A 16,351-nucleotide genomic window follows, 5' to 3' on the forward strand; every position below is an offset into this window, starting at 1 on the left:
GGAAGACTTATAGGAGTTGACTGCAAGACCTACTATAAAGCTATATTTATCAAGATTCTGTGGCAATGGCATAAGGATATACAAACAGATCAACAGAATAGAGAGCCCAGAAACAGACCAACATGTACAATTCACTGATTTTTGACTAAAGAGCAAAAGCAATCCAATGGGGGAAAAAGTCTTTTCAGCAAATGATGCTATAACTAGCTATGCATATGGGAAAAAAAATAAACCTCAATCCCTAACTCACATCAAATATGACAATGAATTTGAGACAGATATAGACCTAAATATAAAGCTATAACTATAAAGCTTCTAGAAGAGAACATGGGAGAATATCTTCACAACCTGAAGGTAGACAAAGGTTTTTAGGTAGGATAAAGAAAGCAATAATCATAAGAGAAAAAACTGATAAATTAGACTCCATCAAAATTTAAAACTCTCATTAAAAGACACCTTTAAGAAAATGAATAAGCAAATCATAGACAGGGAGAAAACAGTCACAAAATGTCCATCTGATAAAAGCACTTATGTCTAAAATATGTAAAGAGCCCCCACAACTCAATAATAAAAAGACAACCATTTTTTTAATGGACAAAAGATTTGAAAAGACACTTCACAAATGAAGATACACAAGTGGCCAAGAAGCACATGAAAATGTGCCTAATATCTTTACTCATCAGGTAAATGCTAATTAAAACTACAATGAGATACTACTACACACAGTCCAGAATGGATAAAATTAAAATGAATGACAACATCAAATGTGGCTGAGGATGTGGAATACCCAAAACTTCTATGATGAGAATGAAAATAGTACATCACTTTGGAAAAAAAGTCTTGCAGTCTCTTTTAAAACTAAACGTAAACCAACCCTATGACCTGGCAATTCCACTCCTAGGAATTACGCAAGAAAGATGAAAACATATGTCTTGTATAAGAATGTTCACAGCAGCTTTATTCATAATAGCCAAAAATGGAAACAGCCCAAGTGTCCATCAATAGGAGAACAGATAAACAATTCATGGTATTATTCATACAATGGAATACTACGCATCAATAAAAAGGAACAAACTACTGATACAACAGCATGGATAAATCTCAAGTCTCACGAGCATGAATCTTAATGGATTAATAAATATTTAAAATTTTTTCAATTTTTAACTTCTAATGTAGTAAATACCAATAGATTTAACTCAGAGAGCTGTTCAGGGTCCTCAATAATTTTTAAATGTGTAAAGCAGACATGAGTCCAAAAAGCTACTTCTGATCTAGTAAAAGTTGAATATGGGCATGCCCTACAATCTAACAATTACATTGCCAAGTACATACAGAAACTCTTACATTTGCATATACCAGACTATGTATAAGAATGTTCACAGCATTATTTGTAATAGTAAAAACCTGGAAACAACAAAATGCCCAATAATTGAAGAATGGATAAGTCAATATATTCATACAGTGGAATTCTAAACAACATACAAATAAATAAACTATATCCACATCCATCAACATAAGATAATTCTCAGGAACATGCATGATACTAAGGACTACAATTTGAGTGAAAAAAGCAAGTTGCAGAATAATATATATATATATATAGTACAATTCCACTTATATAAAATATAAAACAAGCAAACCTAAACTAGGAAAGCAGAAGTGGTAAAAATCTAGGAAATGATAAACACTAACTTAAGGACAGTGGTTATCTCTGGAGATTAAAGAAGAAGATGGGATAAAGGAAAGGCACACAGGGGGCTAAATGTTTGTTTAATGATGACTGCTCTTGACCAAAGAATAGTCTTCCTTTATCTAGGTCATAATTTTCATCAACTGTCAAGTTTTAGGTTGAAAATTCCAAGAGCAGTGAAAGAACAGAGAACAAAGAACATCTGATTGGCAAGACTAATTGAATCAACTCCAGTGATCAATAAGATTTCAGACAACAAAGCCAGTTTGCCCTCATGTTTGGTTTTTTAAAAAAGGGAGCAGGGTGGGGGCCCGTCCGGTGGCCTAGCGGTTAAGTGCGCGCACTCTGGATCAGTGGCCCGGGGTTCGCAGGTTCTGATCTGGGCGCGGACCAACTCACCGCTTGTCAAGCCATGCTGTAGTGGCGTCCCATATAAAGTACAGGAAGATAGGCATGGATCTTAGCCCAGCGCCATTCTTCCTCAGCAAAAACAGGAGGATTGGCAACAGACGTCAGCTCAGGGCTAGTCTTCCGCACACAAAAAAAGGAGGAACCGGGCCCCTGGCATAGCGGGTAAGTTTGCGCCTTCCGCTGCTAGTGGCCAGGGCTTGGATCCGGGGCACGCACCGGTGCACTGCTTGTTAGGCCATGCTGTGGTGGCGTCCCATATAAAGTGGAGGAAGATGGGCACAGATGTTAGCCCAGGGCCAGTCTTCCTCAGCAAAAGAGGAGGATTGGCATGGATGTTAGCTCAGGGCTGATCTTCCACACACACACACACACACACACACACACACACAAAAAAGGAGCAGGGGGGTGGGGAGGGATTGCTATCCAGCAGGTAAAATAGCCTAGAACCCATAATATTTCATTTTGGAAACACTACCTTATCTAGAATATCACTTTATCATTTTGTATGAATGAATGAGTGAATGTCAGTCATAAAAACAGTTTTTATAGCAGTATCAAGATTTTAACATGCATAATTTTGGAGTTCTGTTTTGTTTTCTAACTCCATTTAGTCTTTCCATTTGCTGCTAAAAGCAGCTTGCCCTGAAAAGTTAAAGAACTTGAAGACCAAGGTCCACACCTATAATGAGTCAAAGATTTTTCCAGCTCCACTAATGAATTATTTCAACCTTGAAGTACCTATTTATTTTCAGTGGGTAAAATACCTCTTTTGAGTTTCATGAGCGCATTATAGGGGTAAATAAAATGATGCCTATAAAATTCTTTGAAATCTTCAGGTCAAAGAGCCTATCAAAGTATTAAACTTTGTTATTATGTTTAAAGTCTCATCTTCTAAGAATAAAAAGTATGGTGTAATTTGGCACACTCGAGTTTACACAACAGGAAATAAAAATTGCTCAAAACTCAACTTCAGACACTGTTTCAGTTATCTATTACTAAATAACAACCACCCCAAAACTTCATGGCTTTAAAAAACAATTTATTACTCTCTCTCCTGGGAACAGCATGAACAATAAAAGGTGCACAGGCGTTTAAATGTATACATAAACAGCCTGTTTGGGCAAGAGTACAGTATAAGTAGGGAAAGTAGGGAGTACGGGGAAAAGGAGGAAGAAAGACTGAAAAGTTTAGAATAAACTGGATACCACAATGAGCCACAACTACACATCCACCAGAATAGCAAAAGTTAAAAATACTGACACCAAATGTTGGCAAGGATGTGGATCAAATGCTGTGAATGTAAAATACTACAACCACTTTGGGAAAAGGTCTGGCAGTTTCTAATAAACTAAACGTACAACTGTGTGACCCAGTTGTTCCAATCCTTGATATTTACCTACAAGAAATGAAAAAGACATTCACAAGAAGATTTGCACAAGAATGTTCATAGCAGCTTTATTTATAATTGCCAAAACCTGAAAACAGCCAGATGTCCATCAACAGGAAAATAGACAAACTAACTGTGGTATATTCATACAATGGAAACAGTACTCAGCAATAAAAAGGAACTTCCAGTACATGCAACAACATGGATGAATCTCAAAAGCATTATGCTCAGTGAAAGAAGGCTTATACTAAATAGTAAATACTATATGATTCCACTTATATGCAGTTCTCGAACAGGCAAATCTAATCTATGGTGGGGGAAAAAATCAGAACAGTGGTTGCCCCTGGAGAAAAGGGAGAAGGTGAAGGTGGGAATTAACAGGGAATGGGCATGAGGAACTTTTCTGCTTGATAGTAAAGCTCCATATCTTGATGGGGGTTTTGGTTACACAAATGTATGCACTTCTCAAAATTCAGCAAATAGACACAAGATTTGTGCATCATATTGAATATAAATTTTACATCAAAAGAAAAAACATCAAGAATTGAACTTTAGTTAACAATATGCATGTTGAAGTACTTGGGGAAAGTGTAAAGATGTCTGCAATTTACTTTGAAATGTGTCAAAAAATAAAATGAATTGATAGATGGATAGGGGAATGAATAAATGGATAGACAAGTGATAAAACAAGTATAGTAAAATGTTAACGGTGGAATCTAGGTAGTAGGTGAAGGAATCTTCACTGCAAAATTCTTCCAACTTGGTTGTATGTGTGAAAATATTCATTAAAAAAAAAAAGAAGAGCTTTTTATGTCATGTCAGAATTTGGCCTTTATCCTTCAGTCAATAAAAAATCTTCAAAGGGAAACAGAAGAAGCACCTAATTCTGTAAGGAGTAATCAGTCAAGGTTTAAAGAGGTATCTACTGAGAGAATGTAGCTACAGATGACAGGGGAACAGCATATGCAAAAGCAACCAGGCTAACGCTGTGCAACACACTAGATACTCCAGCTGACCTCCCAGTAAAAACATCTAAAAATTCTGGTATGTTCACCATGTATTCAAACAAATGAAAGAAAGAAGGAAGAAAGGGAGGAAAGAAGAAGGGAGAGAAGGTCCACTAAGGTGAGGAGTCAAGTAGGAGACCTCCCCAAATAAAAGTTTAACCTCCCCCTCCACCCCACCCCCGAAACTCAGTGTTTGCTCTTAAGGCCTTTCAACTGATCAGATGAGGCCCACCCACATTCTTCACAATAATTTTTACTTAAAGTCAACTGATTGCAGATGTTAACCATATTCACAAAATACCTTCTTAGCAATATCTAGATTAGTATTTGATTAAATAACTGGATACTATAACATAGCCAAATTCACACACAAAACTAACCATCACAGATGAGGAGGCCGCAACTATAACAACACATGATTTTTTTTTAACTTATTTTGACTAGATTCCAATTCAATTAATATTTATTGAGCACCTAGTATTTGCCAGGTACTTCACTGTGTGCTTTTTCATATATCATGCCATTTAATTCTCATTACCAACCAAATATCATTATTCTCATTTTATAGAAAATAAACTGATACAAAGAACAATTAAGTGATTTGCCTAAAGTCACAAGGTTTAACGGAGCAAAGTTCAGATAGGAATCTTGATTCTGACTCCAAGTCATCATACCATGTACCTTCCCCACAGTAAAACTTGCAAGACTTGCATGTCACCATAAACTGCTTTCGCTGTCTCTTTTGGGCTTTATCATTTTGCTAGGTCCTAAAATGTTTCTTCATGGCTTTACTTCTTTTAAAATGCTCTTCTGCATTACGTAAAACTGTCCAGGTGAGGCTTTTTTCCACTGACTGGGAAACAGTTGGCACAGGGACAAGGGTAGAACCCAAAATTGAAGAAACAACTTAAAATTTTCACCTGAAATAATAAAGCACTGGGCAAGACTTTCATTTAAATATTTCCTATTCTATGTATTCCAGCTCAGCTAAGTTCCCCCAAATTTACCCACATGCCAATTAACTGTTCTGTTAATAAAAATAAATAAATAATAAGACATTTCTTCCAATATGTGCTACCAAAGGACAGTTCTTCCTAGTTAATATCTTGAACCACCTGGGTAAATGCTAAGTCAAGATTAGACTTCAAAATGGACTTAGCCTTCAAGTATTACTAAGCTCTAATTACTAACTACAGACAAGTCTAAAAGGTGGTTTGGGTTGAGCTTGGCGAAGATATTAGGAGCAAATAAGAATGAAACCTGTTTCTGAAATGAAAAAATAATAAGTTGAATCTTAAGTTCAGTTTAGCTCATTACCCAGGACAATCATTTTCCTGGGTAATGAGCTTTCCTTCACACCTGGTGTTTTCAGCCTGTTACTGGGCAGGGCGAATCAACACCTAACGTGGTTTTCAAAGTTAGAAACCCAGGTTCCAGTACCAGCCCTGTGATCCTCAACAAGTCACTTATCCTTTTGAATCTGATTTCCTTACATACAAACAGGGATAACACCTACACCTCACAGGAGAAAAGAATGAAAAGTGCTCTGTGAACTGCAAAGCCTTGCTTCTCCAAGTATAGTCTCCCGACCAGCAGCACTGGAATTACCTGACAGCTTATAAAAAATGCAAACTTTAGGGGCCGGCCCGGTGGCGCAAGCGGTTAAGTGCGCGCGCTCCGCTGCGGCGGCCCGGGGTTCGCTGGTTCGGATCCCGGGCGCGCACCGACACACTGCTTGGTAAGCCATGCTGTGGCGGCGTCCCATATAAAGTGGAGGAATATGGGCACCGATGTTAGCCCAGGGCCGTCTTCCTCAGCAAAAAAAAAAGAGGAGGATTGGCGGATGTTAGCTCAGGGCTGATCTCCTCACAAAAAAAAAAAAAAAAAAAAAATGCAAACTTTAAGGCCTCATTCCAGACCTACTGAATTGGAATATGCATTTTAATAAGATCTCCAGGTAATTCACATGTATATTAAAAAGTCTGAGAAGCAATCTATAGATGTTAGGTATATTCACCCTAAAACATAGTTCACTAGGATTTTTTTTGTTCACAGCAAGTCCTATGATCTGATAACTCATTAACAATATGACATCAACAACATTTGACATTATCCTCCTCTTTCACCATTTCTCATACTGGGAAACTACTGAATGTGGATTCTGGTCTAGGTTTCACCACTAATTTACAACATAATCTTGGGCAAATCACTGCAATTCTCCAGGTCTTTCTGTTTATATGTAAAATGAGAAGGTTAGACCACTAAGTCCCAACCTGAGGTCCCTGGACCCATAGGGTCTGAAAAAGACTATGGGTAATGGACAGAGTTTAGACAGTATGGTAGTTAACAGCATAGCTTTGGAATCAAATGCACCTGGGGTCACTTAGGCTCTGCCACTTAATAGTGTGTAACCTAGGACAAGTTACTTAACCTTCAATGTCTTCAACTGCAAAATTAGGATTATAATAGTACCTACCTCAGAGATCAAGCAGTATACCATACGGTTACAAATGAATGCTCTGCTAGGGAACTTTTTCAGGGTGATAGAAACAGTCTACATCTTGATTGGGATGGTGGTTACACAGATGTATATATCTGTCAGAACACCTCAAATGGATGCATTTTATTGTAAGTAAATTATACCTCAAAACGCTAATTTTAAAAGTGAAAAAGAGAGAGAGAGAAGAGAATATGCTCTGGAGTTAGACTGTGTGAGTTCAAATCCTCACTTTGGCACTTGAAAAGTGAAAAACTTTGCAGAAATTATTTAACCCTCTCTGCCCTAAATTTCCACATCTCTAAAATAGGACTACTAACAGAATCTAACTTAAAAGGGTCGTTATAAGAATTATTATAAGGGTTCTTATGAGATAATATACACATAGAACTCTGCACGTTAAGTGCCCCATAATGTTAGCTATTATTTCTATTAGCTATTTTCAATATTTCAAAAATCACATTTATCCACAACAAGGCTGCAATAAATATATATGGACTAGAATTTATCAATACATTAAGGCACCTAGTGATTGTATCTCATATGGATCAATATAGTGGGGTAAGTGACTAGATCCCCTCTGATTGACAGTTACATGTGCCTTTGATTAATTAAAATGGGGATAAAGTACATTAATAATTACAATTTATGGAGAAGTAATAATAAATTACAGTTTATGTAAGAATAATAATAAATTCATGGGGCCTAAGAAAAAAATAATAAAAGGCTTCTTTTTAATGAAAAGGTTAAAGCAACTGCTATGTTACCATATGACCCAGCAATTTCAGTTTGTGGTCTCATAGACATATTTGTACACCCATGTCATGGCAGCACTATTCACAATAGCCAAGAGGTGGAGGCAACCCATGTGTCTATCAACGGAAGGATGGATAAGAAAAATGTGGTGTATACACACAATAGAATATTATTCAGCCTTTAAAAAGAAGGAAATTCTAACACATGCTACAACATGGATGAACCACAAAGATATTATGTTAAGTGAAATAAGCCAGTCACAAAAAGATAAATACTGTTATGATTCCACTTATATGAGATATCTAGAGTAGTCAAATTCATAGAGACAGAAAGTAGAAGAGTGGCTACCAGGGTTTTGAGGGAGAAGAGAATGGGGAATTGTTTATCGGTATAGAGTTTTGGTTTTGCAAGATGAGAAGAGTTCTGGAGATTGGTTGTACAACAGTGTGAATGTACTTAACACTACTGAACTATACACTTAAAAATGGCTAAGATGTTAAGTTCTATGTTATGTGTATTTTTCCACAATTTAAAAAATAATAAATAAATAAACAGCTGGTATGGCAGCTCTTGCAGCACTAACACTGTAAAGCCTCTTTGCTTTAAGTTTTTAATAAGCACTCTTTCCTTTCATTCTTTTTTATTTTTTTTAAAGATTTTATTTATATTTATTTTTTCCCCCCAAAGCCCCAGTAGATAGTTGTATGTCATAGCTGCACATCCTTCTAGTTGCTGTATGTGGGACGCGGCCTCAGCATGGCCAGAGAAGCGGGGCGTCGGTGTGCGCCCGGGGTTCCGGGCCCGGGCCGCCAGCAGCCGAGCGCCCGCTTAACTGCTAAGCCACGGGGCCGGCCCTTTCCTTTCATTCTAATGTACCATATACATACGTCCATCACAGCATCTGCACAATTTACTGGCAGTCTTTGACTTGCATACACTAAATCTAAACCCTTTTGTACACTAAATTTGGCCCTTTGGCCTTCATTCTTCAGTTGACTTAAGGTGCTTTTGAGCATTAAGTTAGAGGCAGTGCTGCTTGCTTGTCAATAATCCTCAGGAAAAAGACTATCTTCCTTAAAGTGACAGGGGTATCACCTTTCCAGCCCATAGAACCCCAGGACCAAAAGAAGCCTGAAGCATGCTTACTTACTCGAGGCTACTATTAAAAGAAGATGGTGGGAAGGCGCCTGAAAAAAGGAAAGGAAAAGAAAGGCAGCAATGAGCTACCATCAGCTAGATGCCTTGAGTGGCAGCTGTATATGGCAGAGGTAGCTGATTAAAGCCTCTCTGGTCTTGTGCTGCAGTGGCAAGGAGAGAAAGACCCCTTTACCCCATCTAAGCAAATCCCATAATAAAGATACAAAGACTGAGGGTTGCCCTACTTTCCTTCTGCTCAATTCCTATGAATAGGGTGGGGAGAGGGGCAGTAAACCTATGAGAAGGGACAATACCTACCTAGCTTGAATCATCCTAGCCCAAGGACAAAGGGGAGATGGCTAGATGGTCCTACCAGAAGTTACCATCCATTCTCCCCATCCATGAAAGTCATACTAACCAGGTTATTCCTCAGACTGAGGTAGCCCTTATAAAACCCATAATTAGAAATTTTAAAATATTTTTTAGCTTTCTGATAAGTAAACCCCCTTTCAAAATGTGTCAATTCTTAAACATTCTTCTTTCAAATACATTTTTAGGGATGCATTTCCCTTGAAACTAGGAAACAAACGCCCATTTGTACTTATCTATTCATAGCCCTCCTGGCCTATTAGCTACCTTGAACAGAGAGATGGACTTCATATAGCTTTGTATTCTGAGTCAATGACAAAATAAGTGTTCAATAAATATTCGCTGAATAAATGAAACATTCTGAATAATTTTTAACTGGGTAATTCTCCTCTGAGACCATAATTAAAACAAAGAATTCCCTTCAACTTCCCTTTGAGTAGTATATGTTCCATGAAACCAACAGCACCTGAAATTCCACTTCTTGTACACAGTATGTCTTGGTAAACAGAGTTGTCAGACCTATAGCTGAACACCATTTCTGCCAGTTATTAGCTGTATGAAGCTGAGCAGGTCACTTAACTCTTTATCTATAAAATGAGGATAACATCATCTACTTACTAGGAATGTTGTGAGGATTAGAAGTACACAGGAAGTCTTCACTTTACAGGGTTCTAATATGCACAAATTTCAGTTACCACAGTTTAGTTAAATAATACCAATCATCCAACAACACAATTCAAATTTCAGTTACCACAGTACATTGACTGTGAGCAACTGAATATAGTACAAACTTCACTACTAGATCTTCGGCCCACAAATCACTATGTAAATAATAAAAGCACATCATGATCAGTGACTAACCAAGTGACTTCTTTTTTTCTTAAATGAATTATACACTTTATTTATTTTTTGTGAGGAGATCAGCCCTGTGCTAACAACTGCCAATCCTTCTCTTATTTTTTTGCTGAGGAAGACTGGCCCTGGGCTAACATCCATGCCCATCTTCCTCCCCTTTATATGGGACGCAGCCACAGCATGGCCTGCCAAGCGGTGCAACGGTGCATGCCCGGGATCTGAACCGGGGGACCCCTGGCCGCCGCAGTGGAGCGCTCACACTTAACCGCTTGCGCCACCAGGCCGGCCCCTAACCAAGTCACTTCTTTCAAAGTCTGTTGGTGGATTTGACAAAATAAACTGCAAAAGAATAATAATTAGGCTGTCAGTGGTCTCCTCATCAGCAATAATAAAAGCCAGGACTTAATGGAATAATATCTTCAAAGAGCTGAGAGAAAAATAATTCTCTGCCTTAATGTCTAATTATGGATAAAACATCAAGGCAAAGTCTGTTGGTGATTAGTCAATGCACATCGGTTCATGTACATCTCACTTAGTTCATGTATGGACAGCAAAGCATGTAGCTGCGTTGCCTCCTTGTCTCCTGGCAATGAACATATGTGACATTTTACACAAATGAATAATCGAAAGAGGGAACTGGCCAACAATGATCAAGGTGCAGCAAAGAAACAAATAGTGATAATGTTGGAAGTGAAATGCCAACCGAACATAAACGGAACATAGAAGAAACAACTGACCATGGCAATGCTGCCTCTGCTGCCATTCGAGAGACTCTAGAAATGCAGCCAGAGGAATTTAGTAAAGGCAAACTTACCAACATAAACGAAGAAAGGGGTTGTGAGAAAAGGATGAAGATGGACCAGAAGTGACACCAGCAAAAGAATTTGCATTAAAGGAACTCTCGGAGGGCCGGCACCGTGGCTTAGCGGTTAAGTGCGTGCACTCTGTTGCTGGCGGCCCGGGGTTTGGATCCCGGGCGCGCACAGACGCACCGCTTGTCCGGCCATGCTGAGGCCGTGTCCCACATACAGCAACTAGAAGGATGTGCAGCTATGACATACAACTATCTACTGGGGCTTTGGGGGGAAAATAAATAAATAATTATAAAAAAAAAAAAAAAGGAACTCTCGGAGATATTTCACAATATTGAAAGCGCAAAGAATAAAATGTTGGAAGCTGATCCAAACTTAGAAAGGACTATGACAATTCGCCAAGGCATAAAAAAATTACTCATTCCATATCATAAGTTATATGACAAGAAGACAAGCACTGTTCAAACTACTCTTGGTCAGTTCTTTTACAAATAAAACATTTTAATTCTGTTTTTAATGTTTTAAATCAGAGTGTACTAAATAAATATTACTTTTATTATTTTTTTCATTTCTCTATATATTTATAACCAACAAAAAGAGGGTTTACAATGTTTGACAAAAATTTTTAAAGGTCACGGAACAATCGTACCTTTTCCCATCGATTATTAAGATCACTTTGCCAGGTTCTAACTTGCCTGGTCATTTGTACTGTCCCACACTATCATGCAAAGTGAGGACTGCCTGTACCTATAACTTCTGGCACATCAAGGCGCTCCTTTCACAACTAAAGAGAAACCTTCTACCTTTTCCCCTGGTCCTTACAATCTGCTCAAACAACAAAGGAATTTGAACTGATCTTCAGTGATGTTAAGCTTTTCAGGTTTTTCAATGACTGAGAACCGTTGCCATATCTGAAAATGCAATTCCCCAAACTCATCTTCACGTTACCCAACATACACATACCCTAATGCCAAAAGGTAGGCTTCTTAAATAGTCATTCCACTTGTCCTTTGTGATAGTACTATATTATTTCATGCTTGTCCTCATCCCTTGCATGCAGGGGCAAAACAATGAATGCGTGATAGAAGTTATATGGTATAGGAGCTTTAAAGTCAGACCTCAACTGGAATACTACCTCTCCACCACTTTCTGCAACCTTAGATAAGTTACTTCTTAGAGCTTCAATTTCCTAATCTGTGAAATAAGGATAATAATACCTTCTTTTTGGAATTACGGTAAAATTCGAAAGAGATAAGACATATGAAGTGCTTAGGAAAGTGTGATACAAAGTAAGCACTTAGAAATAGCTATTATCATCATTATTATCATTATCCTTAATATTTCTATCATTAATGTAAATATTATAATGATGATAAAGTTGCATTTGTTTTAAACACATCGTTATTAATGAGCATATTTTTCAAAAACAAATTCTCTTACTCCAAGATATGACAGACAACCACCCCTTGCTGGGTAAGAAGATTCGACCTCAAGTTCCTTCAGATCATTTTCTCCCAAGGTACATGTGCAAAGGGCTGCCAACATTCACTCCTCCTTTTCTTGCAGCCCCTGATTCCTACGTCAAAACTCTCCCCGCAGTCTGCTCAGAGTTTCCTCTTCTTTGGACATTAAGAACTAAAGCCATTTCCCATTTCTCAGAACTATCTGCCAGAACAGTAGTATCTTGCTCTCTCATAGCTCACATGACTTAACTGTCAGTTTTCTCTTTTGATTCTAATCCATGGTTCTAAACTAAGAGTCCTTATTGCCTATATTGTCCCATAAAGCCGCAGAGGACCTAAAGGCCAACTAAAGCCAACCTCTCTTCTCTACTAAACAATTAATTCCCCCTAAAATATTCATGTGAGTTAGTTGAGCAATGTCTGTTTTAACACTTTCAGTGACAGAAAGCTCTCTACCTCTCAAGTCAACCCATTCCATGATTATATCTTTAGCTAAAAAATTTCCTTATGTTGAAGCAAAATTTCTCCCCTTACAGTTAGCTTCTACCCATAGGCTCTAATTCTACATTCTAGAAAAATACAGAAAGTTTAACCGCTCTATATGACAGCCTATCCAATATTTGAAGATCCTTGAGTTTCTCTTTTCCAAGTTACACATTTCTAGTTCAGAAAGCATGATTTCAAGTCCCTTCGCTCATGGACCACCTCTGGACCAGGTATGGGCTCGCCAATATGATCTAATAAAAATTGGTAAAGTGCTTCCTTTGCCAACATTTGGGCTGCCAAGTAATTATACTACAAATGATCCCTTTGCCCATATTCTTCCACTATTATGTAAAAATTATTAATTTAAACTAGTAGTTCAGTGTTGGAGAGGATGTGGAGAGAAGGGAACTCTCATACACGGCTGGTGGGAGTGCAAACTGGTGCAGCCACTATGGAAAACAGTATGGAGATTCCTCAAAAAATCAAGGATAAAACTACCATATGATCCAGCTATTCCACTGTTGGGTATTTATCCAAAGAACTTGAAAACACCAATTTGTAAAGGTACATGCACCCCTGTGTTCATTGCAGCGTTATTCACAATAGCCAAGACTTGGAAGCAACCTAAGTGCCCATCAAGGGACGAATGGATAAAGAAGCTGTGGTATATATACACAATGGAATACTACTCAGCCATAAGAAACGATGAAATCCAGGCATTTGTGACAACATGGATGGACATTGAGGGTATAATGCAAAGTGAAATAAGTCAGAGGGAGAAGGTCAAATACCGTATGATTTCCTTCATTGAGTAGTAGATAATAACAACAATAAACAAACACATAGGGACAGAGATTGGATTGGTGGTTACCAGAGGGGAAGGGGGGAGGGAGGAGGGTGAAAGGGATAATTCGGTACATGTGTGTGGTGATGGGTTGTAATTAGTATTTTGGTGGTGAACATGATGTAATCTATGCAGAAATAGAAGTACAATGATGTACACCTGAAATTTTTACAATGTCATAAACCAATGTTACTGCAATAAACAAAAAATTAAAAATAAAAAAATAAAAAAAATAATAAAAAAAAAATAAACTAGCAGTTCAGGAAAAGTGACTCAGCCTAAATCATGGTTTAAACGGAACAGTACTAAAGTCTCGAAAACTAAAAAAAAGTTGTTTTCTTTTTTTTTAACTTAGCCAATTACTGTGAACAGAATAAAGTAGGATCAGCTGGCATGAAACGCTTGCCTCTTTCCTACAAAGCCAAACACTTGCCTGGGAGAAGGACCCAACAATGAGAAGGTTAGCTAAAAAGAGTTTGGCTTCATGTCCTGAGAAAGTGGATCCAATTAAAAGAAGGCAGTAATAGTCAGCCAAAAAATATTCTCTGTACCTTGCCAGAAGCAGGTACCTAAAGAAGGATCAAACATCGTGCTCTCAAAAAACTTGACCAAAGTAAACTACAGAAAAAGGAGTGGCGGATTTTTCCTGTGCTCTCCTAGCCTGGCAGGAAGAATCATCAGGGGAAATACACACACACACACACACACACACACACACAAAGCCCCAGGGGGCCAGCGGTGCCTGTCAGGGGCAGCAGCTGGAGGAGGATTCGTCCCCAAGTCCTCAGAAGCTGCAATCAGTGGAAGAAGTATCCTCAGAAGAACCCCAACCCTCAGGGAGTCGGATAGGAGGCAGAGAGGAGCAGGGACTTGGTCCCTTGTGCTCTTGGGAGCCCGGCACGAGCAGGAAGGTACAGACTAAGGTGTTCTGCCTTCTACTTCTGGTGCAAGGAGATGGTTGAATGAATAGTCGTAATCAGAGAGTAGATGATCTCCGGTACTTGAAGATATCCAGGGTGGGAGTGGGGTGGGCAACGGGGGTCGGGATCCGAGACTGGGAAAACCGTTCCCGGAGGTGACCGAAGAGGTCTAATAGGAACAGAGAAAGAGAAAGGGCAAGACCTAAGGGGGGGAAGATTAAGCTAGGAACTGTCCCCTGCTCCCGTGTCCTTAGGGCGAAGGCGGTGGCAGCAACAGGAGAAGCAGGTGTCCGGGCCCTCACTGAAATGAGCAAAGCCCTCCCCTCTCCCAACCTCTTCGCGGGCTGCCCCCAGCCTGCCCCCACTCCGCCCCTCGAGTAGGAATTCCCATTCCCAACCCTGCCCCTCAGGCTTCCCCCTAGGTTCAGCAGGGGCTCCCCACTTCTGCCCCCCAATCTTCAAGCCCTCCCCAACCTGTCCAGACCCCGGCACTCCTCACCCGACACCCCGGATTCCCCCATCCGTCCCCCGCATCCGCAGCATTCCCGTTCCTGCCCCTCGGCCGGGGCCCCCTCGGCCTCGCCGGCCAGGCCTGCTGCCTCCCCCGGCGGCCAGGTCCGCCCTCTCCCTGCCTCACCCGGCGTCTCCCCTCAGACCGGCGCCCGCCCGCCCTCCCTCCCGCCTCAGGCCGGGGCCCCGGGGCCGGCAGCCGCACTCACAGAACTCGGCGATGTACCAGGTCACCGCGTAGTTCTCCTCGCACCAGTCCAGCGTGGAGGTCGTGGGGCCCCAGTAGCCCTCGCGGTCCCCGGCCGGAGCCATCGCGCGCGCCGCCGCCCAGGGGCTCCGCTCGCTGCGCTCGGCCCCGCAGGCTCCCAGGCCGGCTCGGGCCCTGCTCTAGCGCTCGCCTCGCGGCCCGCCCGCGCTCCCCCCAGGGGCGGGGCCTGGCGCCGTCACCAACACTGCCCGGCGGGAGACCCCGCCCACCGGCGCCGGCGCCCCGCCCCCTCCCTGCCCAGGAAGGGGTGTGATCCCCAACCGCGGGTGGCGGTGACCAGCACTGCCTGCCCCGCCCGGACACGCCCGTGGCTGTAGGTTCGGGGTTCCTGGTGTCCCGAAGGCTGTTTTCTGTCAGGACGTGTCTAAGCCTCTAGCTGTGTGTGTGTGGTTTCATTTTATTGGGACGGGGGTGGGATGAAGCCTTCAGTCAAGCCCTGGCTTGGTAAAACCTGTGAAGAGATGCACCTCAGTGTCTTCTTTTGGCCGCAGGCCTCAGACGGAGCCCAGACACAGAACACTCCCAGCACCGGGGACTCCCAGGAGATAAACAGTGACTTTCTGATAAAGGTATAAGTAAGTGTCTCTTGGGAACAGAGGGAAAGGGCAACAACGCGGACTGGCCAAAAAGGAAAAAAAGAAAAGGACTTTGAGATCCTAAAAAAGAATGCAGCCAGAGCACTAAAGCAGACTTTGCCTGCCTCAGTTTGGGCTTCCAACCCTCGAGGTTTCTACCCACTAACTATAATGGTGCCCTACTCTCCAGGCAACCAACAGCCTCAAGATTCTGACGCCTCACAGAGCTGCGGGAGGGATCTTTTTAAACACAAACGCAACCTCCCCTGCCCTTGTGTTCAGCTACACCAAACTTCCCTAGCTCAGAATGTGCTGGGTCCACTCCACTCTGCCTGCCTTTGCTCCTCCGGTTCAGCTGGGATCG

General features: G+C 40.9%; 1 protein-coding gene across 2 annotated transcripts in view; it reads right to left on the bottom strand.

Annotated features, from left to right (window-relative positions):
• ACER3 (alkaline ceramidase 3) overlaps window positions 1-15,485 on the bottom strand; it is a 159,862-nt gene extending 144,377 nt beyond the window's left edge. Inside the window, exon 1 of one of the 2 annotated variants that reach the window (XM_058545555.1) lies at window positions 15,354-15,485. In XM_058545555.1, coding sequence (XP_058401538.1) covers window positions 15,354-15,456 — 103 coding nt within the window. In that variant the 5' untranslated portion in view covers window positions 15,457-15,485. The remainder of the gene's footprint in view (window positions 1-15,353) is intronic. The other variant, XM_058545554.1, reaches the window with a different exon arrangement.
• Window positions 15,486-16,351: the final 866 nt, after the last annotated feature.

The sequence above is a fragment of the Diceros bicornis genome, chromosome 7 (assembly GCF_020826845.1).
Source record: "Diceros bicornis minor isolate mBicDic1 chromosome 7, mDicBic1.mat.cur, whole genome shotgun sequence".
NCBI classification, from domain to species: Eukaryota; Metazoa; Chordata; class Mammalia; order Perissodactyla; family Rhinocerotidae; genus Diceros; species Diceros bicornis.